A 27,180-nucleotide genomic window follows, 5' to 3' on the forward strand; every position below is an offset into this window, starting at 1 on the left:
GAAAACATTTCTGCATAAATGAAACTTCTATAAAGAGCAATAAAGAGTAATAAAATAAACAGTCAATATTTGGAGTGAAAACTCATTGCTTAAAATCAGGAGTTTTAGACACAGATTTGTGCAGTTTTATAAGAAAATGTATATGGTCTGTCCTGTACTATATATTTTTCTTTACAGCCATGCATATATTCTCCTGAAATGTTATTTATTTATGTATTTATTTTGAAGTTATATATGAAAATATTGAATGATTTTGTACATAATTATACAGACATGATGTAACAAAATTGGTACAGCATATAATATGGTGCCTAAGACTTTTGCACAGTACTGTGTGTGTGTGTGTATATATATATATATATATATAATCGTAGTAGGACCTCCTGTCACCATTCACAGGCATTTACACACTACGGGCAATTTGGAAACGTCAGTTAGCCTAATCTGCATGTCTTTCGAATGTGGAAGGAAACCGGAGTACCCTGAGGAAAACCACCAGAACACACAAACTCTATGCACACAGATCTTGAGGCGAGAATTGAACTCGTACCCTTGAGGTGCAAGGCAACAGTGCTAACCAGTAATTCACCATACACTATATACTCTATGAAGCCTTCTTAAAAAATTTAATTTCTTTTATATTTAGAGACTTTTGAGACATAGTTACATGTACTGGGTGCGGCTGAAATCACATAGACACTTTTTTTTATACTTATGCATTCTGAGAATCTAAGCAGCCACATGAGACAGTGTGAGACAGTATTGGAAGTAAATATCGCTATCATCTTTACTTAGAACCTTTATGCCACCTTAATGCCAGGTCACAACCTTTTCCGAATGACAAGCGGTTCCTCATGGGTGCTACATTGGATTTTATCAGTGTTTAGGAAGAAGGGTGGACAGGAGGCACTCAGACACGATCTCCAAGGGGATTGAGGGTGTGATTCTCCCTGTCTGAGGTCAGTCCTAGGTAGGCAGGAGGCTTCTGAGCACCGGAACACAAATGGCTTGCGATGACCTGAAAGTGCCACAATATTTTACATTTACATTTTAAGCATTTGGCAGTTGCCCGTTTCCAGTTGCATAAATGAGATAAAATTTATATTGAGCTGTTGCTTAACTGAGCTGTTGAGGGTTAAGGGCCTTGAGGGCTCGGGAGGCCAGCAGTGGCAGCTTGGCAGTGCTGGGATTTGAACTCATGACCTAATGGTCAGATAGAACAGAACAGTCTGCTTGACCATGCTTTAAATGTTTTACTGCAGCTCTGTAAGTCTGTAAGCTTCTGTAGTCTCATCACTAATTCTGGGATTTAAACTCATTCCCTGAGTTCCCTGGTCAGACATCCAAAGACTTAACTACTGAGCTTCCACAACATAAATAAGACCAGTCTGCTTGGCCATGCTGGTGTCCCAACTCTGAAACCTCAGGGTTTTGTTGGTGACCCTCTCAACTGGGGAGATGGGAGATGACACCGGGTTGATTTACACATGGGCAGAACAGATTGTGCAAACTTGACAGTGTGCATAAACCAGTTTGGTTTGAATCATCTCTCTTTCTAAAGAATCAGCTACTGTAGACTGGAACAACGTTAATGCTAGCCGTAAAATGGCTGACCTTTAAATATCTTAATAAAATGTTTGTCATGTTGCATAGTGAATTCTGCAAAAGAGCTCATTAAGTACTGCGGATAACCTGAAACCATCCAGTCCTATAACATGGGCATTTGGCAGTCTGAGTGGCTGCCGGTGCCTGTCAGTGACCGAGACACATATTCACACCTTGGTGAGGCTGGAATTGAGCGTGATGGCTCAACTGGAAGGTCACTGACAGCTTGGAACAGTGTCTTAGACATTGCTGTAATGTTGCATCCTGATAACATGGATTGAGTAGGATGACTAGTCATTTGGCTCTCTAAAACGAGCTTCCAAATTCCAACACTTGCATCAACTATTTTAGCCAAGTTATGTTCGTTAGTTTGGCGTAGTTTGTTGCCCTGGCTTGTGATTTGATCATGGCTGCAGGATTGAGTTCTGGGTTAAACTCCAAAAACACTGCATTCTTATACGTAGCTGATTCTCATACGTAGCCATGTCTCCATTTGACTTCCTTAGGATTCAGACACACACCACATAAGTGAATCTCTGCAGCCTGGCTCTTTAAGATAACGTCTTGGTATGGAGTCTAGCAAACTAAATAATGGAAATCTGACCCTGAATCAATTTACAATTTATTTCCCACTGGTGATACAGAATTTCAGAGGTAATGTGCCAGATCTTAAAACTACCTAGTTAGTTTAAACATTTGCTGAACTCTCCAACTGCGATCTCAGCGTCTCCTGGAGTGCAAAATTACAAGTGGTGTTCAAGTCAAACTGGGACTTTCGATAGTGCAGAATAACAGAACACATGAATTAAGGTAACAACTCACTTTATTTGTCTATACAACCTCCAGCTACACTAATGCATTTATCCCAGCATTTCACTATTGCTTGGATACCATCATGGGAGAATGTTTGCACTCTGGCCTACCAGGAACTCCGCCTCAGACAGAATTGTCATGAAAACGTTTGCACCTGTCAAATGTTTTACTGCAGCTAGGAGTCTCATCACTGTACTGTGTTGAAAAAGTTGTTGTATGTTGGATGTTAAAAAAATATAAAAAACAATAGCAGTTCTATTTAATAGAATCTACTTAATGTTGTGTCGTTTTATTACAATTGTGCAAATTTCTCAAAAACCTTGGCACAATTATTATGCTGACATTATTTTTTTATGTTACAGTATGTGTGTCTGAAAGTAGATCTATTATTTAATATATTCAAAGCACCAAGCCTTTCTTTGAAAGATCAGTTTTAAAGGAGTAGTAATTAGGATTTTATCTACAGTATATTTACATGGCATTGTACCTCATATCTCGAGGTCGCCTTTGTATTTTGTTCAGGTTAATTAAATATTTTTTTATTCTAATTAAACAAAAGCTATCACAATGAATTTTTGGTTGTTAATTGTTAATTTTTTTTTCATTTACAGTTTTGTTAATGAAACTTTAACCAAAATATACTAATTCGAAATGGACTGTTTAATTAAATGTACAGGGTGATTCACTCGAAAGAGGCCTCGAATACTCTGTAATAATTCTCGCTATGGTAAAGCAATCTGAACCACAAAATAAACTCCATACAGTACCTTGATGTACTTTACTGTATGTGTAATCAATTGCATTATATACGATCCTGGAAGTAATTTCCATTTTCCTGATAGACACATTTCGATGCGGTGCTTTATGTTGCTTGTTCCTCCCTCATGAGAAGGGATCAATGATACCTTTGTTTCCAAATTTCCCTACCATCCTCTGATTAACACTCTTTGATGTCACGTCAGGAACATCATATTTCTTACTGAATTCACTCTTAAATAAATAATGACCCAGTAGGTTTGCACTATAAAGACTCGCCGCTCATTATGGCACACCACCATCTTGATGAGAAGTTGAGTGTCTGAGTAAAGGAGGACGGTGTTAAACGGTGAATGGCTGTCTGGCGCCTACCTTTGGATCCGACTCAAGCGTGTTTGAAGATCCATATACTGAGGAGCACATTGTACGTGGGATTCGTTTAGATTGCTTCGTCCTAGTGAGAGTTATTACAGAATATTCGGGGCCTCCTTCAAATGAATCACCCTGAATATACTGTAGATTAGCGTATTTAGGAATGATATATACTGTATTTTTGCCTCAAGTTTTGGATGTTGCTGGGGTCGCAGGTGGACAAAAACAACAAAATGACCATTTCTTTTTTTTATTTGTAAATTGAAGAGATTGAAGTCATGGATAAGTTTATTTAAAAATCTAAAAAAGTGATTGCTGCTGTATTTAAAATGCTTTGCCTTAATGTATTTTTTCCTTTTACATAAATTTGCATTTCTTATAGTCTGTTCTGTCTCTCTCCATGCCTTTCTCTTTTTCGTGTGTGTGTGTGTGTGTGTGTGTGTGTGTGTTTTAAGGTCCTACAATCCACAGTCAGAACCTGGCCACTTTGAGCGGAGACATCGTTACTCCTTTCAACCTCACCACCACCGGCCATCAGCTCCTGCTGCGCTGGTCAGCTGACCACGGCACCAACAAGAAGGGTTTCCGAATCCGCTATGTCGGTGAGTATCAAAGTATGTATCCACTTCAATCACTTTTTCACTTGCATGCTTTTTCCTGCTCTTTAATCTGAGCGAGCATGTGGATAGAAGCATGGTGTGTGTGTGTGTGTGTGTGTGTGTGTGTGTGTGTGTGTGTGTGTGTGTGTGTGGCCATCGTTTTACATCCTGGTGGGACCAATAGAAGGGTTTTTGCCTTGAGACTTTTAGTTTATTTTTATTAGCTTTACATATTTACAGTTCTTCCTTAAAACCATAATAATAATATTAATAATAAAAATAAAGATGCAAAGGTTTTCTTTAGGTTATTGAGGTTAGTGTCAGGGTTACATTTAGTTGTAGGCGTAGCATTCATTGGCTGCGTTAATAATTATATCAGTGCAAGGTCCTCACAAGGAAAGTAAGACCAGTGTGTGTGTGTGTGCGCGCGTGTGTCTGTTTTGTAGGTTGTATGAAATGTAAAGTTTAAAAAAGTCAGACTACCAGCTTTATGACACATTGCAGTAAGGTACATCCCAAATGCACAGAAATACAAACTGCTAATGTTACTACAGATGCCCCGTGGGATGCACGGCACCCACACACACACACACGCGCGCACACACACACACACACACACACACACACACACACACACATGTGTATATTACTTTCTCCCTCGATTTCTTACTGCATATTCCATTTCACTCTGTGTGTATCACAGAGCAAGTTAGAGATGAGGTATATGTCTGATGTGAGTCTTCAGTAGTAAGCATTTTTTTTATATATAAAAAAGTGAATATAATATATAGTACTAACTATAGGTGTGTGGGGGGTTTTGCACAGAGAAACAGGAGAGAATGAAGCATTCATGAGAAATGCAGTCTCAGGTCATCTAAGAGATGCATGTCCCAGGTGGCTCTGTGGAGTTTTCTTCTTTTCCCAGAGGAGAAAGTGTTTATTGTAGAGCAGCTCTCAGTAGGTTTTATTTCCGCGTTTATTATAACATTATATCACAACCTTGCAGAATCCTCAAAATCGTTTTAGGGGGGAAAAAGGATGTTGATTCATTTTCTTTAACAGCAGTTCTGACAGAAGTGCTGGCTGGGATTCAAACCAGGGGTTTATATCACTGCGCTTGTTTTAGGACAAAACATGTTGTTTCTATAGTAACAGGTTACACTTAATATGATCTAAACCTATAAACAAATAATAAAGATTTATATATGTAGATATGTTAAAGCTTACTAATTTTCTTTTTAATTGGTTAATTTTTATATATTTTATTTATTTATTAATTATTTTTTTTTTTTTATAGCATTATGCTTTTTGAGCCTTATATAAACTGCCTGGCCCCCCATAAAATACACCAGGCGGGTCAAATAATTGGCCTATTATCAAGTAGCGAAAAAATTTAAGAAGACTTGAAATTACTGGAATTGGGTTAAGAACTGTCTGACACATTATTATAAACCTGTCCTGTACTGAACCTTAAACTTTGTAAAGAAATCTGGTCAGAACAAGTCATGAATGGAGGTTTCTTAAACTCTGAATAGAGATGCATGGTAAAGAACTGACAGTAGACATCAGGACTATGATTAATACTGAAAGTAAGAGCATTTCCATATACACAGTGTTATGAGAACGCTTAGGATTGCAATTAAACAGGTGTGTGTTTATAAGAAAAACCAGCTGGTAGTGAGAATAATCAGGGGGAAAAAACACAAAAGGCCATGTGACCTAATGAGTCCAGATTGAGCCTATTCCAGAGCGATGGGCGTGTCAGGGTAAGAAGGGAAGCGCATCAAGCGATCATGTACTGTACAAGCCTCTGGAGGCAGTGTTATGATCTGGAGTTGCTTCAGTTGCTCAGGTCTAAATGTGGCAATAAATTGAAGTCAGCTGACCACCTGAAGGTACTGAATGACCAGGTCATGACATCTATGGAGTTTTTCCTATGCATTGTGAAAATTTGGTTCTGAAAGCATGAGGAATCATTTTCAATCATTTTCAAACTTTAATTCACCACCACACTGCGCCGTAATCAAACCTAAAGGCAGTCAATGAAATCTTAGAGTGTGCAACTTATTATTTGCATTTCTTTTTTGGTGCAAATACATAAGTGCAAAAAAAACCACAACATTTTCATTACTATGAGTATTTCGAGACGAGGTAGAGATTGTGTTGAGAAAGTCTAAATCTAAATTTATTTTCTGTATTAAATAAAAGGTAGGAGCGATGAGGAGTAATTTGTGCTCATTAAAGTGCATCAGTACAACTAAATGAGTGTGTGTTCATAAACTGTATTAATTGCACACAAGTAGTAAAGTACAAGACCTAAAAGCTCCCCGTGGGCGACTCTATACAGTATGTTCCATATCCGGCAAAGGCTGTTGGCTAAAGAGAATGAAAAAGAAATCAGGGTTGAGGATTGTGTGAATATAGAAGGTTATGGATGGAAGCATCTTCAGTTGGCACTTTATGCATATACTGTCTTATCTGTGCCACCACGTGGACTAACCACTTAATACTGTATCTCAGCCTATTATTCAGTTATTCACCTCAAAGCATAATGTTTAATAATATGAGATAATATAAGATTTTCAGGAAATACAGTGCAACAGCAGCAGTAGTCACAGGTATTGCAGTGACAGGAGTAAGGATTAAGAGTCTGGGCTTGCCAGGGGTTCCTGAGATGTTTAGTGATTAAGGATAAAAAAGGTTTGTAAACAGTAAGTCCCCTACATACGAACATTCAAGTTATGAACTTTTAAAGATACAAACATGTTCAATCATGGGTGCCTCATGCATCCCAGAATGTCCAGGAGCAAGAAAGAGTAAAAGCAGCGGCAATGAAGCTAATACTGCTAAGAATAGCCGAGCAATAACAATGGAGGCAAAAGTGAATATAATTGAGAAAATAGAGTAAGGTGAAACAATGGCAGACATTTCTCGTTCTTTTAACATGAACCATTCAACGACCGGCACGATTCTAAGTAACAAGGACATAATCATGGAACATGTTAGTTTTATACTGTGTATAGGCGATTGTGTTAGTATCCTAGTACCTAGACAATATTTGTTGGACTTACGAACAAACTGGACTTACGAACGAGCTCTCGGAATGTTGGACCTTACTGTATAATTTTCTTTTTTTTACATCCATTAATTCATGTAGTAATCTTTTTTTTCCATCACAGCACCAGTGTTCAATCACAAATAAGGTCCTTTGTCCTTTTTTAACATTAAAAAGGTAAAATGATGTCCATCTGTAAAAGCTGTATTTTTGTTAATTCATGCATAACTCAGTTACATTTCTGAGGATCCTTTCTAAATGATTAATAAAGGCTAGGGTGGATCTTACAGTAGGGTAAATACAGAGGGTATCACATAGCATGGAGGGGCGGTGGCAGGCAGGAAAAGACATTTATTGTCCGCCAGAGAGGTTTTATGGAGATTTATGTGAAGATAATCATCTTAGATATTTAAGTATGCAGAGGACTTTCGAGCAAATCTCTTAATAGAGATTCACACACCTTTCTCTCCCACTCTCCCTCTCGTTCCCCCTCTTTCTGTCAGAGGAACTGCTTTCATTTCAAGAGTAACATCTTTGCTCGTTGCAGTAGCATCAGCAGTCTGGCTCTTCCAAAGATGAAAGCCTCTGGTTCTAGGTGAACCCCTGTTCATCCCAAGATGACTTTCCCTGAAGGAAGGGGAACTACCGAGCAGGAAGCGACACGTCCCCGTCGCTGCATTTTATGACAATAGATCCTTCAAATCTAATCTCTCTGAGATACACTTTATGATTGATGAGGGTATGCCAGGCAGGTCAAGAATTTTATGGTCTGTTAAAACACGGGTCAATTGAAACATGATAGCACGTGTTGACTGAGACGCTCACTGGCTCGTTATTAGTTGTTTTATGGATGATGGATGGACGACTGTTTTGTCGTGAGATGGAAAAGCAGGGCTCTCAGACCTCGTAATGCAGAGTTCGGATTTAAAGCTGTGAGTGTAGGAGAGGTGTCTGTGTGCTGTGGGTAAGGAGTGGGTAAGAATGTCTGCCTCGCATGACTGAACTTATTTCACGGATGTGTTTGATGTACTCCCACAGCTTAAAGGAAGTGTCTGTAATTAATGCTGAGAAAGCATATTTATGGGTCTCATTTTCTACAGTTTTTTTTAATACTTGTGCAGTTGGAGATAAACGATTTATGTGATTTCTGAGGATGTGTACAATTTTTGAAAATGCTCATTTTTTTAATATAAATGTAATACAGTAAATCCTGTAAGTCCATAATTGGACACACTGAAAAAAAAAACAGGGAAAATTGCGTTAAAGTTGCATTGTTTTTTTTAATGATCAACTGAAATATATGTTTTCATACAGTACTGTACAATATGTCGTACAGTATGTTAAACGCATTATTTTTCCAGTTCTGATGGCTGGTTTTTCAATACAGTTGGGGGGAATACCTACTGTAAATAAGGCAGTATACAGCTAATGTTTACTTATTTTTAGGTGTAATATTTATACACAGCCTCGTCCAAAAAAAAGATTTTTAGATTTCATGTGACTGCCTTTAGTATGTGCAATCTGGTTGGCAATTCATGTGTGAAAATGATTCCTTATGCTCCCAAAACCACTCTTTCACAATTTGAGTCCTGGATTATAGCCATGCCATCTGGAGAAAAACAAAATCCATTGATGTGACACTTTTTCAGTTCTTTATTTTATTGCCACATAACGTTGCTGAGCCTAGACCTGGGTAACTGAAGCAACCCCAGATCATAACACTGCCTCCAGAGGATTGTACAGTGGACACTATGCATGATGGGTGCATCGCTTCATGCGCTTCCCTTCTCACCCTGATACGCCCATTACTCTGGAATAGACTCAATCTAGACTCATTAGACCACATGACATTTTTCTAGTGCTCCAAATTCCAATATTTATGCTCCCTGGGAAATTAAAGACTTTTTTATGAGTCTCACTAACTAATGGTTTTCTTATGGCCACACAGCTGTTTAGTCACAATTAAGTGAGTTGTTTTCATCACCTTGTGCATGTGGAAATGGTCTTACTTCCACTATTAAACATGACTGTGATTTGTTTTATGATTCAACTTCACCAAGCATTTATGTGACCTGAATTCCAGATTTTTTTCCAACCACATTTCATGAAATTGACAGTTCAGCACTATCTTTCCAGTCTTTATTAATGTATTAGACAGCTCCAGTGATTTTAAATGTCTTTAGTTGTTTTGTATGCTTGATGCAGCCTGATTTTAATATAATTACTGCTGTATAAACCATCATCAATTACTGTAAAGCACCAAATCAACAGTAACCAGATGATGTAGATAATTATATACATCTCAAACATGCTGTATGTAAAGACACTACAGGTAGAAATGATAAATACAAGCAAACAAAAAGATCAAACGTGGAACAACCGGCACAAAAGTAATTATGCATAAACTGTAATAATATAATCCATGTGTAAAAAATAAAAAAAAAGGTGGGTGCATTCTCAGTACTTACTTTATAATTACAAACAAACGTTTTGCCCAGAGAATACAATAAATACTATTTTGGGGCTCAATCTGTTAAAATATTTTTCTAATTCCCAGAAACCGAACATGATGCATCCATACAGTAAAAAAACATCACATTATTTATTTCTGTCACATGAAAAAAAATATATATAGTGGCTGCCATAAAAATGACCCAAATACATTCGATGGACTTTTGGAGAATATTAAAGCCAGTAAAAAAAAAAAAAGGACATTTACAGTCTGTCACTGCCATAGCAGTTTCCCCAGAAGTCAGACTTCTATAACAAGGTGCTGTCATCAGCCACTGAAGTGAAACTGAAGCTGCTAGAGGAGGCTGATGATGCATTGTAATTTTGTGCGTCTAATGCTCAAGCTTTTTTCTACTTCCGATGTGCTGCCACTACAAAAACACAATGAAAACAATAAAACTCAAGCAACATATTATTAAATAAATTTTACATTCACATGGCCACAATCTACAGGCTTATTTATCCATTGTGTCAAAACTGTAGGAGGTGTAGAACTAATTTAACCTTCCTAAAATTGATGTACTATTTTGATATTTTCTGCTTTTAAATGCTATTGTGACTCAGAAAAATATTTCAAAATGGATTTATCTTATTTTGCAATAAAATCATCCATTTATATGTAGTTTAAGACTACCTACTCAATCAGATCTTAAATAAAACAGTTCATATTGCAAAACTAAAAAAAACTATTGTTTTAGCATATGAAAAGTGATTAAAAGTTTTGTTAGTGCACTTCAAGCTGAGATGAATATTGTAAACACAATTTGCAAAAAAAATTAAGTTTATAAACCAGCATTAAGGAAGTGTATTTTAAGAAATTAAACCAAATTGCCAAACTAAAACTATATTTCTGAGTAATGCTGTTTTTGTTTAAAAACAGGTTGTAGTAATTAAAGTTTGTGTGTACAAACGAAAAAAATGTTGATTAGATAATTTTTCTTTAATACAATTGAGTATGTTTTTTTTTTTCTTTCACTTGGACAATTAGTGTAAATATTATATGGGATGTACAGTGTACAGTATTTGTATGATTCTGAATTATTATTGTTATGTGTTTATTAAGTAAGTAAAATATTATATAATATTTTCTGCATATTTTCCAAACAAAGACAATATACCGCAGTGTGAATTATAATTTTTTTTCTTTGTTTAATACTGTACTCTCATCATGCCTTTGGTCATGTTCAGCTTGAACAAAACCCATACGGTATATATTATTTATGCTGAATGAGTTCTGAAGAGAAATGTAATATCCCCAGATGGCTGTAAAATATTTGGCAAAAATAATAATACATTCTACATGGATTGTGCTGGCTGAAAAGAATGTTTTAATAGCGATTATTTGTCATATTTGTTGTGTCCTGATATCCTTTGAGTAGTGATAGCAGATTGCCAACAAGGCAGCCAAGTGATGGTTTCCTAACACATGGCAGAAGGCATGCTGAGATAGCCCAGAGCAAGGGCGTCTCTTCTAGGTGCTGATTAAGGAGCTGATGGGGTTTGCTTTCTGTCTGTCTGCTTCTGTGTATGTGTGTGTGTATGTGTGTGTGTGTGTGTGTCTGTGTATTTGTGTGTGTGCAGCTCTGTACTGCAGCACCCCAGATTCCCCTCTCCATGGCTCCATCAGCAGTCAGACAGGAGGGCATCTGAACAGCCAGGTTCGCTGGGCCTGTGATCGCGGCTATCGCCTCATTGGCAAGAGCACAGCTGTCTGCAGGAAAACGCCTTATGGCTACTACACATGGGACGCACCGGTCCCTGCCTGCCAGGGTGAGAGCTGAACACGGTTACACAATGCCTTCATTGTTTCTCCAGATGGGCTGAACAAAAATTGCAATAAATGTAATGTAATACTGTAATGGAACGTAGAGGGACATAAAAGTGTCTGGGTTTTAATGCATGTTAAACTCCTTAATCCATAATTTAGCTTACAGGAGGAATGTATTACTAGGATATACTTAAATTTTTGGCTGATTTCTCTCTGTCATTATAGTTAAAGGTTCTGTAGATATATAGGTATAAGGTTATATATATATATATATATATATATATATATATATATATATATATATATATATCACTGTATTATTGCACTGTATTCGCATCAATGTCTGTATCAATGTATTATTAGCATCATGTTTATAGCTCTCGGTTTAAAAGAGCATTGTAAAAAGATAAACAAGCTTCACTTGAGCAACTCATAACATTTATAAGAGCGACTCTGCTCATTGATAGCCATGTTAACTGCAGCAGTCATAATAGGCTATCTAATAATAGTCTAACCAACAGTTTACGTACCATAAAAAAATTATAAAATAAAATAAAATAGAAGCTTTTTACAACATGAGTACACCATGTAAATACTGTAACATATACAGTTTATATGCAATTTACCATCTAACCGAAGTGAATATAGCCTTCAACCGGAACATTTTGGGCTTGAATGAGATTGTTTCAGATTTTAATATGAAGTGCTAAGAAGCAACACAATCATTGATTGCGGTAAAGCTGCTGAACCTGCACAAAATTCCTGACAGAACACTGATGAGATCTTGTTTCTGCAGAATACAACACAGAAGTGTACAGATCTTCTTTTTAATTGATTACAAACAACATGAAACATGTGTTAAATGTTCAGAACATACACATTGCATTATTTTACAGATTTCGGTGACCTTCATGGAAAAACTTTACCCTAAAAGTCAAAGATTTATTTTGTTATTAATGTACTGTATATTGGGGTTACACGGTGGCTTAGTGGTTAGCACTGTCACCTTGCACTTCAAGGGTTAGGGGTTCAAATCTCACCTCCAGGCTATGTGGAAGTTCTCACCATGATTGGTTGGTCCAAGGATTTGTGTTGTTTCGAAATTGCTTGTAGTGTTGGAGTGCTTGTGCCCTGCAATGGGTTGGCACCCTGCCGTGTGCCCAAAGATATACAGAGTAAAGGATATTGGTGATAGATAGATAGATAGATAGATATGCTGAACATTTTGATTGACATGTTGGCCTATTCTCAATTTAGTTAATGCTTTTCTGCATTACTCATTGATTTATTACCCACTGATAATAGTGCCAGAAGGGGAATTAACCCCAGGTTCATGAGACCAGTGCCGCAGCGCTTTAGTACAAAAAAAAAAAAAAAAAAGAATCCTTAATATTACAGCAAATAAAATTAATTTTTTTTGTAGTTTTTTTTTTTTTTTTTTTGCATATCTCAGCTTGTTAGGAAGCTGGTGGCAAAGCACAGCCATGATGCAGCTGCCCTGGAGCAGATAGGGTTAAAGGCCCTGCTCAAGAGCCCAACAGTGGCAGCTTGGCCATTCTGTGGTTTAATCCCCCGGCCTTCTGCTCAGCAACCCAGAGCCCTAACTGTTGAGCCACTATTGCCCTACAGTACATCTTGATCTGTCCAAGTCTCTCACCTCCTCATTTGTAAGCTTTGCTAATACCTAACACCTTTCATGCTAATAACACAGTTAATATCATTACAATAGTCATATTGTAGATTGCCAACTAATTAATCCAAATCTTTGGCATAACTCAGCACCACCTCTTAATAGAGCTGCATTGCATTCTGGGACTTTGAGTCCAACATGCTCTGTCTTTGTCTCTTTGGACAAGGGGGCTTGAGAAGGAAAGAAATTATCGCCAGTATTTCCGAACTTTCCAGTATTTATCAAACACACGCTAGACTTCTCTAGTACAGGAGTGTTTAATGGGAAAAAGTATAAATACTTTTCAGCTCTTGCAATCTTCAAAACCCGGCCTCTCTAACAAGCTTTTTCGGTCATGGACAGAAACGCAGTAATTACTCGTCTCTGGCTGATGCGGTTTATTTATGATCTGTTTGATCTGTCACATTAATGACTAATCTGCCGCGTTCCCTTCTCCATCTGTGTCATTTATACTGCACCACCTATCCACTCAGATCTGTGCCACATGCGTAAAATGGTTTCTGAGCCGGCGCACTCACGGCTACCGTCCTCCATGCAGTAATTTGACAGCGTCGTGCTCGGCGCCCTCTGAGGCACCGTACGGCTCGCGCCGCGCTAACATCCTAACACCGAGTGACACTTAAATGACTCTGTAGACTTTCAAAGTGTTTCAGGTTCTTCTAAAGTAAAGCAAAAAAAAAAGGGCTCGTCCCTGGCCCTCATCAAAGCATGAAAGCGCAGGAGAAAACCTTGTGTTGTCTTTGATTTGTATTCCAATATTTGGTAAACTATTACTCCGAGCAAGGGGGGGAGTACAGAGGGGGAAAATAAAAAAGGTGTCGTGTGCCGAGCCCGTACTTAGATCATGTTTCATATTCAGAGCGTTTAAAAAGAAAAGAAAAAAAACCTACAATGGCTTGATGCCCTTTATGTTTCAGTGGCAGCTATATAAAAGGGGAAAGACACAATCAAGATAAGAACTTCCATTTGCTGGTGAGGTTGACGAGTCAGAGACAGCAGCACAATAAAGGAAACCGATCGAATCGTTGTCTTTGTGGACTTTCAAGCTCCGTTAGAAGATTTTTTAATGCCATTCTGTGTATGATTTTTTTTCCCAGCTACTTCTTTAATCTTGGTATTGACCTTTTGCAAGGCTATTGCTCATCTGCACATCATAAAATATTGCGCGCACACACACACACACACACTCTATTAAAAAGCAAGTGCAAAAACTAATTAATTACTACAGAGTAGCTTTCGCTTCAATAGCACAGCAACCAACAGCTCTAATACCGTGACCTTTTCTATCAGTTCGAGTGAAATTCTTAAGGAGAACTAAATGTTTAAAGCTTTGTCTTGCTGCTCGTAGCCGTGTCCTGTGGGGTGCCCAAGGCTCCGGTGAATGGCGGCGTGCTGGCTGTGGATTACTCGGTGGGAACGCGCGTGACCTACTTCTGCAACGATGGTTACCGGCTTTCCTCCAAGGAGCTGACCAGCGCTGTGTGCCAGCCCGACGGTACCTGGAGCAACCACAACAAGATCCCACGCTGCTCAGGTACCAGGCCCTTCCTCACACCGCAAACACACCCACGCATTCAAAGCAATGGTTTTATAGCCTGTTTAAGTGCTCCTGTCACCCACACACACACACACACACACACAGAGCCCTGTGACTACAGCTTCACCTCACTCTTATTTATGAGCTGATTATGTTCGCAGTGCCAAAACATTAAGTTATTACCCATTAGAGTTCAGGCACAGATGCCTTGGCCCCTTTACAAAATGTTGCAAAATGAGGACGGTGATTTTTGAAGTGTAGGAAATAGACTTCAAATGTGCACTGCAAAAACTCAAAATCTTGTCAAGTATATTTTTCTAATTTCTAGTCAAAATATCTCATCACACTTAATATAAGACAAAATCACCTAAAGACCAAGATTTAAGTGAGATAAAGGAGCTTGTTTTTAGACAGTGCATCTTGAATATCTTGTTAAGTGAATCTGTCTTGAAAATATCTTGTTTTGAGTCATATCTCAGATGAAACAAGCTTTTTTTGACATGTCATAAGGTTTTTAAGCTGCTGTGTTATTTGTTAAAGATGAATCGTCTTGTTTCAAGAAATAGACTTGACTTGAATTGAGACAACAAATCTGCTTTATTGAAAACTGCATGGTCAACATGCCCAACTCACAATGCAGAGTACAGTGTGGCTATTTTTCTTACATTTGCATCAAACCATGTCCATGTGATATGTAAAAAAGACAGTGGCAAAATCTGGAATTATGTTTCCTTCTCTGTTCTGTTGCACTCTGGACATACTGCAAAAGCAATAAGTAAAAATAAATGCTGTCATCAATTACAGTGTTTGTAGTGCTTAAAAAAAATACCCGCCCAAAAAAACTGCACCCAAATACCCACTGTAACGTACGGACAGAGGCGGTCGGATCCATGTGCAGCACTTTATTTCAGCTCAAACACAAGCAGACATAAACTCCGGCATACAGTTAAACAAGGGGCAAACCAGTAACTCGTAGTGAAAACAGGCTTAGGTCGAGGCAGGCAGCACAGGTTCATGAACAGTTCAGAAAGCAGGCAAGGGTCAAGAGTCCAGAGAAACACAGAATATTAAAACAGGGAAAGCTCAGAGATGTACACTTACAGTGTAACAAGACTTTGCAAAGGACACAAAGGAAAACCAAGGCTTAAATCAGAGAAGCTAACAAGAATAATCTAAAACAGGTGAAAGACAAAGCACAATCAGTCCAGGTAAAGCCATAAGATGAAATGATAAATAGAGAAGGAGTGCACTCCAGCCGCTGATTGTCACACCCACACTCAATACAGACTCAAGAATTATGTTTAATGATGTCTGTGAGATCATACTTCAGTGGAATGTACTTGCTATTATTGAAGTTTACATAGTGGTATGGTGTATAATCAACAAGCTTTTCAGCATCCATGAAAATATTGGCTTGAGCTAGATCGGGAACTTCTACCTCATAAGCTAAATAATGATCATTCCACCCAACTGTAGAGAGAGGTTGGCATTCAAAACAATACACTGACGCATTTAAAATATAAATGTTTTTTACAAGTGAAAACTCTGGAGTATCATTGATGACATTAGAAATAACCAAAGATTTTCCACATGTATGCTTATTACCATGTTGTATAATCCACTTTACAGAAACTATATGTTCAACATGCTCTATTCCTAAGAAGTCTTTAATCTTTCCTTCTACATAATGAACATTTTTCACCTCAGAGGCTGGGCCCATGTCAACTTCCCTTGAACAAATTGGATGTTTCTCAAGCACATTCTGACTACATTCATAAAGTTGGTTGTGCTTCACAAGAGACTTACAGATATTTTTAAAACTACTTTTCAAAGCCCACTGCTTAAAAAAGCAATGCTTTGACTCAAAGCGCATACACATATGCCTCACTGTAGGACCAAGTGCCTTAATCTGAGAAGGAAGATGCAGCAAGTAATGCTGTTTAGGTATAATATTTGCATCTGGAAACAGTTGTTTGAAATGTTTTAAATGGTGCTCTATTAAAAGCTTCAGCCTTGAAAGAGTTGAGAGAGCAATAATTGGTGAAAAAAGAATTTTGACTATCTCTAACAACTTAAGTAGCATTTGTGTGTAATCATTTTCTCCAAGTTTGTCAATGAGAAATGGCAGGATCTTTAACAAAACCAGCATCTGCCCAGCTGACTGTTTCAATTTATTGTCATTTGATGATAGTGTATTGACAGATATGGGGCAAGGCTTATCCCTTGCATCCACAGGAGAATAAGGGAAGCAAATAATTGCACTGTTGAATGCGTCCAAGTCCATATGCCCTGAAAGCACAAGATGCTTTAAAACACATTTGATTTCATATGGGGCAACACCTTCAAGAATGACATGCATGATGTCCTGTGGGGTTTGATTGATTATATCAAAGTGAGGAAATTCTGTTAATTTGCTTCTCCTGTTTATGCCATATGTCATTTTAAGATTGTCTTTCAGAAAGTCAGTATTTGCCTTTTCAATGTCATTACATTGCCTGTTATGACTTGCCGTAGTCCTTTTAACAAACAAATCTTCATTAAATTGCTCCTGCATGTCTTCAAAGTTGCATTCGCAGTGCCTGCATTTACTGTAGGCAAATCCCACTCCTATCTTAAATCCAGCCACGTCATGCTGAGCTAGAGTGTCTCCGCACACAGACATAAGTGCCCCATAAATTGTCCTCTCACCACTTGCAGTGACAACCTGGACACCATCATACAGCTCAGTTAAGTCATGGTTAATCCTCTCAAATATCTCATCAATACCACAATGGGAAAGATCTTTTGATTTTACCATGGCAAGCAGACGAATGGCAGCAAGTCTTGATCGGTATTTAGGGTTGATGTTACCTAAGGTGTAATAAATCAATAACAATTTGTTTTTGTTTGCCCGAGATCCAAGAGGATTGCATAGCTCAATTTCATCTGTATATAAAATCAACTGCAATGCTGTGGGAAATTTCAAAAACAGTGGGTGCGACTTAAAAATGTCTCCATCTATGAAATCATGAAAAAATCCATCCTTGCATGTCTGTGGCCTGTTGTCAATCATTGCAATTATTTGTGGATGTGATAGCAGCTGCTCCAAACTTTTCACCAACGGTATATAATGAAATAAATGGTCCTTAATAGTAAGAACTCTGGAGTCTCCATTTTTCACATAACATACTGTTTGTTTTGCGACAAGAATCTCTGGTTCAACTGGTATTAGCAGTTCTTTGATGGTCTTATCCTGCAAATGGGTGGAAGCAATTTGACAGAAAGGGTCAACAAACTGGTCAAATATCCCCATTGCATCACTCTTTAGTTGATCCAGGTCCCCAGAATGTCTCTCAATCATGTCGCTCATTTGCTGTTTTAGGTGCTCCAATAATGCGGCCTGATATTGCTGGACTCCACTCACCATTTGGTTAACAGCTCTCTGAAGAGTAGAAAACAAACAAACAAAAAAATTATACATTATAAAATGCAGTCAACATGGAAACTCAGACACTTTTTTTTTTTACATTTTTTTTTTTAAGTAACCCTTCAATTACATGCTGTATTGTTAGTGAAATGCAATGATCAAAATAGGCTATTTACAGCAAAACTATCATGAAATAATATTAGCTTCTGCAGCTTTAAGACCTTGTTTACACTTGGTCTTAAAATGCGTTTTGAGCAATAGGATCAGGTGGACTAAGTGCTAAATAAAAGTGTAAGTGCTGGGTTTATTATGTTGTCTTCATTTTTAGCTCATGCTCAACAAATGGAGTGGATGGGCAGATTTTGTAAGCAAAGTATGTGTCCATTTGCATATATAATGGGGAAGTGAGATCCGATCACAAATGTTCACTGAACCCTTACAAAAAACAACTGCAGTACAATGAAGTACACCGTATATGGCAATGCCGGTGTGTGTACACTCAGAGAGAATAATGTGTTTGAATTTAAAAGACGTGGCGCTGTGCGACCGGTGTGCGCCCCCCTTTAAGCTATCTTAAATAACTAGATAAACAAGTCTGTTAGCAAACTTTAAGTTGGCTTGAAAAAGCATAGCCAGAAAGTTTAAAGCCAATTCATCAGATAGATAGAAAGAAAGTACTTGGAAGGAAAGAAGCATGTGCATACACATTCTATTTCAGGTGTTTCTGAGATGTCCACCTGTGATCGGATCAACCAAGATGCCAGGTCTAAACAGTGGCTAAGTCATTCTACAGTTTAAGCTTATTGCTTTTAAGTTTGCTACTAAAAATTAAATATAATAAATTGGAAAATCAATGGCATAAGTTACCTGTGTCAGTTGATGGGTTTCTCTGGCTTGAAGAAGAAATCCAGTTGCATGTTTACAAAGACCAACGTCCATGCGACCCTCTCCATCTTCTTGGAATCCACTCTGAAAGAAATTAACAACAAACCTATTGAAACAGGGAAAATATTGTCATGTGTAGGTAGCACCACCAGACAATCTAATAACTACCTGGGTAAGCTAGCTAGCTAGATTTCTTCTTATAAAAAGGTACAAGATGGGTGTATTTTTACTGATTGGTGTATTTATTTATGTATTTTTATTATTCGAGTATGTAAAATAACAACAACAATAAAAACAAAACAGTACTTTGACAGCATCAGAAAAAAATCTGTCCTTCATGAGTGTTAAGATTGACACACATACTAAATTGTATCCCTTCACCTGCTCTCTTACCAATAAATTAACATAAAGGCCTTTGAACTGAACTTGTATTGTTACGTTAAATTCTAGTTTGTGTAATGACTTACCGCTGGAATGACGATGCTTGAGCCCTCCGCTTCAGCCACATGGATTGAATTAGTTTGGTCGGTTGGGCCTGTCCTTTCACCTGCTCCAGGTAAAACGTGGCGAGTCGGTCCTTCCTCCTCCGTCGCTTCAACTTGAAGAAGATGATGCGCATGTGTTCGCTTCACGTGATAGTAGAAGGAGTTATACACCCTGTACTCACTCGGACAGCCATCAATCCCACACACGACGCGAAAGTCAGGGCTGCGACTGTGCATGGTGTTAATGTGACTCAAAAGTTGTTTCAGAGTCAGTGCCACAAATATGTAGCATATGAAGCAACGCCAAATCATGTTGGAAGCAAAGACAAGCAAGATGCAAGAGTACGGTAAACAACTGGTCGCAAGACTGCCGTAAAAACTCGTTTCTATGGTTACACCCGCCAGCCACCTGCTGCAAATGAGAATGTAGGCGTAAACTAATTATACTGGAAACTAACGGACCGATTTGAACTTGGATGTCTTGGGAGTCTTCTTGACGTGTTTCATTGCAAGTAAGTTGTATTCAGTGCTCATTCTTTGTAGTTCACATTGCACACCATTTGAATGTTATCGACGTTTATATGTGTTTTCAATGTTTATTGTGTATCGTTGCCGCTGAACAGAGACAGCGAGGCGGGCTAACGTTAAGTTAGCGGAGCTAAAAGCTATTGCGACATGGAAGAATTGGATGATGTCGCAGTGTCGATTTTAAGGGGTAATGTATGCAAATGTTATTATTTATCATACGTACAAATGCTGATGAGCTTTTGGATAATGTTTTATATTGTGTTCGGAACTTCAGACCAATATCAAAGTGAATTTTACCCTCCCGTTACTCGCGCAATTTTGTTCCCGCTAAATTCATAAACTAGTCAACTGTTAATTTAAATTAATAAACTAATTATATAAAACTATTGTCAATGCACTACAAATTAACTGGTTCTATGCCTTTACTTTATTAATACAACTTATTAAAAAAATACAAGGCATGAGACATTTATTTTTCTTTGGTGGTAACGTTAGTGCATTCTCTAATCTAATCAGCAGTCTGCCGTGTTTTCACGTCACATTTTAGTATCGCCTCAGCTCGCTCAGAACCTCGCCTGAGGTGGTACAAAAAAAAGTACCTGAAAGCAGGTACAGGTACAACTTTTACACAGTGTAAAACCAAACAGAGCCGAGGCGAGCTGGTACTGTGTAGTGGAAAAGCGCCATAATAGTCTCATTCAGTTTGATTTCTAGGGCACTGTTTCATCTAGCTATGTTTGTCTTTTAATGTTTTCATAGCTGCAAACATCACAGAGACAATGATGAGCACTCTGTCTCGTGAAGACTTGCGAGATCTTTTCCCAGGCCCAGAGAACTTTATACGGAGAAAAGCGGTCTGGCGTGCCTGTCATGGTGCCTCAGAAGAGGTCAGTTTCTCATAGGGTTGTGCCGATAGACAATAGTATTGTGTATCGACGAGAGTCAGAGATATCGCTGCTGGCAGATGCCTTTGACGATATCAATACGATAATTAGCTTGTTTTCCCATTAATGTATTAAATCATTATTATTATTATTATGAAGCTAGTATTGTTATTAAATTAGTTAGGAACTACAATTAATTTGCCTTGCCTAAATTCATAACGACATCACCGCATAACCAGACTTGTGACATTGGAAACAGTCGGGATAATGTAAGTACACAACTACAAAAAATATATAACATAGATATAGTGATTTTTGCTATTTTTAAAGCAAAAAAGTTACATATTGTGCCTTTAAGTGGTTTAAACTAAACACCTATTTAAGTTGGCAGCAGCACATTAAGCTAACAGCACAGTGTTTTTGGAACAGACATGGTAGTCTACATCTGTGTTCAATTCAGTTTAGATTAATTGATAGGTGTTCAGTTAGTTAATGTTATCGATTTCACACACCTAAAATGGAACATTGCTTATTTTTACGTGTGCAAAGCTGTCAATGCTACACTGCATTTTGTGTTGACATGAAAAACAAAAATGTTGCTTTTTACATTAGTTCATTATCTTTTATTTTACAGGAGTCTGGCCAAGAACACTCAAAATTATCGGGCATTTCCTCCTTTAATGCTTCACCCATGCAACAGACATCCACTCCTGTGAAAGCAAGTCCTGCAAAGTACACAACCCCTGAAAAGGTTGTGAAGTTATCCTTTCCAGAATATGTATTGCACACCGACACAGAACTTGAGCAAGTCCGACAACAGTACTTTGAGTTGTCGAAGAGAGGCGAACAGCGCGACTGCCAAATGTCAAAGGAGCTCAGATGCCGGCTCATTCGAAACACCATGACCAGTATGATTGCGATCCTGAGGGCAAAGGGGGATAGAGAATCACACAGATACCCATCAAAGCCAGAAATCACAGCAATGGCAAAGAGAATAGTACTGTACTACCCCATGCTGCAGGACCAAGGCCTCCATACATGGGTAAGTGAAATGCACCCAGTTTGATGACGGTTTCATGTTGGACATTTTTAGCGATTTGAAAAATTGATTAAATGTCTTGTGCAGTTCACTGTGTACAGACAGCTTTACAAAAGATTGCAAAATGTGAGATCCCCCCAAAAAACAAATCCAGATGGGAGACATTCAAAGAGGTGAGCTGTAACTAATGATTTTGTTCATCAAAAATTCATCTGTTAATCATTTTCAAGATTAATTGATTAGTTGTCTGGTCAATATAAAGTACAAGGTGATGTCCTCAAAAGTCTTGTTTAATCCATAACCCAAAGCTGATAATTTCACTGTCATAGAGGACTAAAGAAGCTAGATCACATTTGAGAAGCTTCAATCATATTTGGACATTTAAAAAAAAAAAAAATACTCAAAGTGATCAGTCATGTCAATGTCCTGTCCTGGGTGATCTGTCTCTAGTGTCTCCTCACTTCCCGGTTTTAATGAGTGCTGTTAGTGTTTGACTACAAAGTAATTGCTTTGGATGTGTGTGGGGATATTGCTTTTTATTATGAAGCACTTTGTTACACTTTGTTTGTATGAAAAGTGCAGTACAAATAAAGTCAGATGGATTGATTGATTTAGTAGTTGACAACTAATTGATTAACTGACTAATCTTTGCAGCTCTACAAAGAGGCGCTGTCTTGAGCAGTCAACAGACACGGATGAAATGGGTTCAAGTGACTCCACAATCATTCTAGATCTGTCCACAGAAGAAAGTGGTAGCCCACGCTCAGACGGTAAAGAAAGTGAGTTAGAAGGTGAGTTTCAACTTTGCATTTACATATTTGCCCTTGTGAGGTATTTATATTTTAGATAAACTAATAAACCCACTTTATTGGTCAAGATGACAGTCCTGACATGACAGAAGTAAAAGGCTTTAAAATTCACTTTAGAGAATAGGTACAGTGAGGAAAATAAGTATGTGAACACCCTGCTATTTTGCAAGTTCTCCCACTTAGAAATCATGGAGGGGTCTGAAATTGTCATCGTAGGTGGATGTCCACTGTGAGAGACAGAATCTAAAACTAAAATCCAGAAATCACAATGTATGATTTTTTTTAACTATTTATTTGTATGATACAGCTGCAAATAAGTATTTGAACACCTGAGAATGTTAATATTTGGTACAGTAGCCTTTGTTTGAGGTCAAACGTTTCCTGTAGTTTTTCATCAGGTTTGCACACACTGCAGGAGGGATTTTGGCCCACTCCTCCACACAGATCTTTTCTAGATCTGTCAGGTTTCTGAGCTGTCGCTGAGAAACGCAGAGTTTTATTAACATTATTGTAGAAATTAAGTTTTAACAGAAATCTGGTATTAATAAAAAGCTGGTATTGTATCATTTTGGACAGTTGTGTACAGCAGCACCTTTTAGTATCAGTCTACTGTGCAACATTACTTTCTATAACCTCTCCAGCATAGCAAATAATGTTATGCATTTAAAACCCATATGTCTCATTAGTGGCATTTTGCTCTTTTAAATTGAATGTAATTTTTGGTTACAAAATACCGAAATGATCCTTAAAGTACTTGTCAGAAATATGTGTGTGTTATATTTTGAAGGAAAAAGAAGATCCCAAAGCCTACCTGAAGAAGCACCCTCTACCCTGTCCAGTCCTGATGGTGAGTTCGTCCAACTACCACATGACTGTGTGTAGTGGGGGTGTACTTGTGTGCCTACATGCAATTGTTTGTGATTGCATGACCATATGAGTTTCAAACAAATAGTTCTCATGCATTATTATGCAAAAAATTATTTTTATTTTTTTTTATGGCATTTAAATGGTTAAAATTCCAAAAATGAATAGGCATTTGGTAGTTAGGATCAGGGCTGATATTTGTTAAAAGATTTCATTCCATTAAAACATTTAATATTAATGTATGATTTTTATGGCAGTTTTGAAATATTTTTTTCATGCAACAACATGAGGAATATTAATTATGTATTTTTGTGTCTTACAGCTAACAAGTCTGCAGATGTTGACAGTCCAGACACCAGTTCAGCAACCTTGGCCAAGCATTACAAGACCCTACATTCTATGTATAAAAGAAAAAATCCAAATCACCAGGATGTCTCTCATCTCTTGGATTTGGAATTTGTAGCCAGAAGAGCATTCATTGATTCAAATACCGTTCGCGAGGAGAACAGACATGAGAAGGTTCTAGAAGCATATCCTTGTTTCAAGGACGTTGGACATGTAAGTCATTATTGACTGCATGATTAAAACCATGGTATCACACACAATGTTTAAAATACCAGTTTCCTCTTAAATTATATTATTCAAATGTCTGTATTGGTATATTTTATATTTCATAGGTGATGGAGGAGCTTAAACGCATTTTGGATGCGGAAAATACCAACTTCATCAATGAACTAAAGGGAAGATGGCATGACTTCTGCCAGAAGGTGCAGTTTTTCGGTGTATGGAAAAAGGTGTTGAAACCCCCAATGGGAATGGACAAAGGTAGGGAATGCTGTTTTGGTGTTATTAGTGAATAGGGTTTAGGGTGGACCTTCAGGCATGTTGTCAAGTACATTAGCTAGTGTTTTTTTTTTTTTTTTTTTTTCGTCTATGATGGCTATCCCATTATTTGCTGATTTCTTTATTTTTTAAGCATTGTGTCTGTTGTATACCTTTTATCAGATTTTACCTTGTGTAAGTAATGAATCACTTCCTGTACAGCTGAACAGGCTCTTGAGATCCTACGTGTGCTGCCATCACTGTTCCCCTCCACCTCAGCTCCTCCAAAGAGGGTACGAGATGCGAGTGAGGCTCTGGTGCATGTCCTCGAGGTGAGCCGTGTAAAATGTTGTACGATCGTTTTGACTGCCGTATCGGAAAAAAATATAACTGAAGGTGCTGCCCTTGATGACTCCCAATGCATTTCCTATTCACGTACTGTATGTTCTAAGCCTTCAAAGACACCTAAACATTTGTTTTTAAAAAGAGGATTTTCACTGAGTAGATTTCTTGGCTGTCACAGTATGTACAAAAATGGGTGCATTACATGGTAGCAGGTTTAATCACCCTAATGATAACCAAGCAAGACTAGCCATAGCCTTGGTTTTTACTTCTTTTGGAAGGGTAGACATGTGTAAACAGTAAATGCATTGGGGATAGTTAAAAACAGCACTTTCAGATGGAGCTTTCTCAGTAACTTTTGTCAGAATTTTGCTTTAAGTGTTTGTAAACAACCCTCTACCCTAGGTTCCAAATGACCAAAATGCATTATCCTGACAGAAGGATGTCTGTGTTATCTGTTACAGGAAGGAGAAGATCCCAATTCCTACTTGAAGAAACGCCCTCTCTCCTGTCCAGTCCTGATTGTCGGTCCGTCCAACTTCCTCCTAGCGGTGGGAGATGTGGCAATAACCACCTTTCCAAAAGACAAGCTTACCGAGAGTGCTTTATACCTTATGGCCTACTATTATAGCCTACACCTGACTTATCCAAAGTGTGTAGCCACTCTGCTTTCAGTCATACAGACGGAGGTCCTCTTAGACATAATGCATGAGAGAGATCTCACATCGTCTTACAAGAAGAGCATGGCAGAGTGGAAAGCTTTTATTGGCCAATAAAACCAGTGGTCAGATATGGTGTTAGGATAGCACTTCCTCTCTCCCTCCAAAGGTATTGCAGTTCAATGTTCTATTGATTCTTGGTTGGAATTTGTCTAAGTTAGCCCAGTGTTAATTTGGGGTGCACGACAATATTAGCCAACATGCCGTTATATTGTGTGTGTGTTTGCACTTTTCAAAATTTCACACACTTCAGTTTAAATAACTAATTGTCTGTTCAGCAGATGCAGTCACTAATTTAGTATGGTCCATCCTTAAAGGATAATTCTGGTGAAAAATTAACCTGGGGTAATTAACACATGGTTACTGAGTCAATCGTTCCCTGGAATGCGTTTTCATGATATTCGAATGTAAAGAGTTTTATCTCTAAAAACAGATTAGCTTATAACACTAGTATATGGGGCATAGTGTAAGTAAAAGTAAATCGCTAGTTAATACCACTAACAAGGCTCAAAATAGCCTCACACTAACACGGTAGCATAATGAGGGTCCCTACATGCAAACCGAAGCATTGAGAACTTTGTAAGTGTACAAACAGTTTAATAAGAAGATACTTTATAAAGACAGTACATTACGCGTTTACAGAGATGATCCATCTTGGAAAACAGTCTCGACTAGTCGAGCCACGAACGCCGTGACTCGATTAGTCAAGACTGTTTTCCAAGATGGTTCCTGCATGTTTTTAGAGATAAAACTCTTTACATTCGATTATCATGAAAACTCATTCCAGGGAACGATTGACTCGTTAACCATGTGTTAATTAACCCAGGTTCATTTTTCACCGGAATTATCCTTGAAGGATGATGTTACAAGGGTTAATGTTGTATTGAGGAACTAGTTAGCTCAGAACCCTTAATTTGAATGTTACAATATTGTGAATGTCACAAGTGGAGCAGTTTTAGTGTTTCTGTGCTGAGTGCCTGTGCAAAGCACAGATTTTGTACGTGTATTGGCACATTGGTCGGATGTTTGGACCTGACCTTAACTGACATATTTGGCATATTCTACTATGTTTTCATATTTCTGTTTCATAAATACTGTGAGCCAAAATGTTGAGAAATTAAGCTGTTTCCCTTTTATGCTGTTTAAATAAAGTCGGTTAAATGCAGGTCTATTTTTCACTTTTTCTTTCTTGTAAACAGTAGTTAATGTCTTGAATCTAGTAGGTAAAATGTCTTGAATCTAGAACAGTATTACTTTTGTAGAGCTTACAATAAGGTAAATACACTTGAGATGATGACAGGATGGTAAATTATGGCTTATGGCAAAAGGGCACTGCCTAATACGAGTCAGGAATGCTAACTTCAAGACATTTTGTCTCAAAATGCCAGTTTCCAATCTTATTTCAAGTTGGTGGTGACTTAAATCTAGAACAGTGTAACAATTATAGAACTAAAAATTAGTTAAAATACACTTAAAACAAACAGGATGACAAAAAATAAAATGCTACTTTTGAGGGCAAAATACTATTTTTGAGCATGACAAGCTTATTATGAGACACAATATTAGTAAAATATAGCTAAAAATGAGTTTTCCCAGCTAATTTCAAGATCATTCATATCTTGTAAGGCTTAAATATAATGTCTTATTTTAAGAAATCTTACCAAGACAATTTTCACTTGTTCCATTGGCAG

At 37.8% G+C, this 27,180-nt stretch overlaps 3 protein-coding genes across 3 annotated transcripts in view; 2 read left to right on the top strand and 1 right to left on the bottom strand.

The window, feature by feature from the left end:
- Positions 1-27,180, top strand: part of csmd3b (CUB and Sushi multiple domains 3b) — a 553,034-nt gene that overhangs the window by 464,813 nt on the left and 61,041 nt on the right. Inside the window, exons 48-50 of the mRNA XM_053491539.1 lie at positions 4,002-4,148; positions 11,293-11,481; positions 14,518-14,703. Coding sequence (XP_053347514.1) covers positions 4,002-4,148; positions 11,293-11,481; positions 14,518-14,703 — 522 coding nt within the window. The remainder of the gene's footprint in view (positions 1-4,001; positions 4,149-11,292; positions 11,482-14,517; positions 14,704-27,180) is intronic.
- Positions 15,280-20,090, bottom strand: LOC128518439 (uncharacterized). Its single transcript, XM_053491540.1, has 3 exons — positions 19,465-20,090; positions 18,980-19,081; positions 15,280-18,127 (listed from the first exon to the last, which is right to left on the bottom strand). The coding sequence occupies exons 1-3, from the start codon at positions 19,792-19,794 to the stop codon at positions 15,995-15,997; spliced, it is 2,565 nt and encodes an 854-aa protein (XP_053347515.1). The 5' UTR covers positions 19,795-20,090; the 3' UTR covers positions 15,280-15,994.
- On the top strand, positions 20,110-26,193 carry LOC128518440 (uncharacterized). The gene is made up of 10 exons (XM_053491541.1): positions 20,110-20,197; positions 20,770-20,897; positions 21,529-21,936; positions 22,021-22,106; positions 22,588-22,724; positions 23,530-23,589; positions 23,929-24,164; positions 24,284-24,431; positions 24,651-24,760; positions 25,235-26,193. The coding sequence occupies exons 1-10, from the start codon at positions 20,158-20,160 to the stop codon at positions 25,544-25,546; spliced, it is 1,665 nt and encodes a 554-aa protein (XP_053347516.1). The 5' UTR covers positions 20,110-20,157; the 3' UTR covers positions 25,547-26,193.

Source organism: Clarias gariepinus, chromosome 3 (genome assembly GCF_024256425.1).
Source record: "Clarias gariepinus isolate MV-2021 ecotype Netherlands chromosome 3, CGAR_prim_01v2, whole genome shotgun sequence".
Taxonomy (NCBI): Eukaryota; Metazoa; Chordata; class Actinopteri; order Siluriformes; family Clariidae; genus Clarias; species Clarias gariepinus.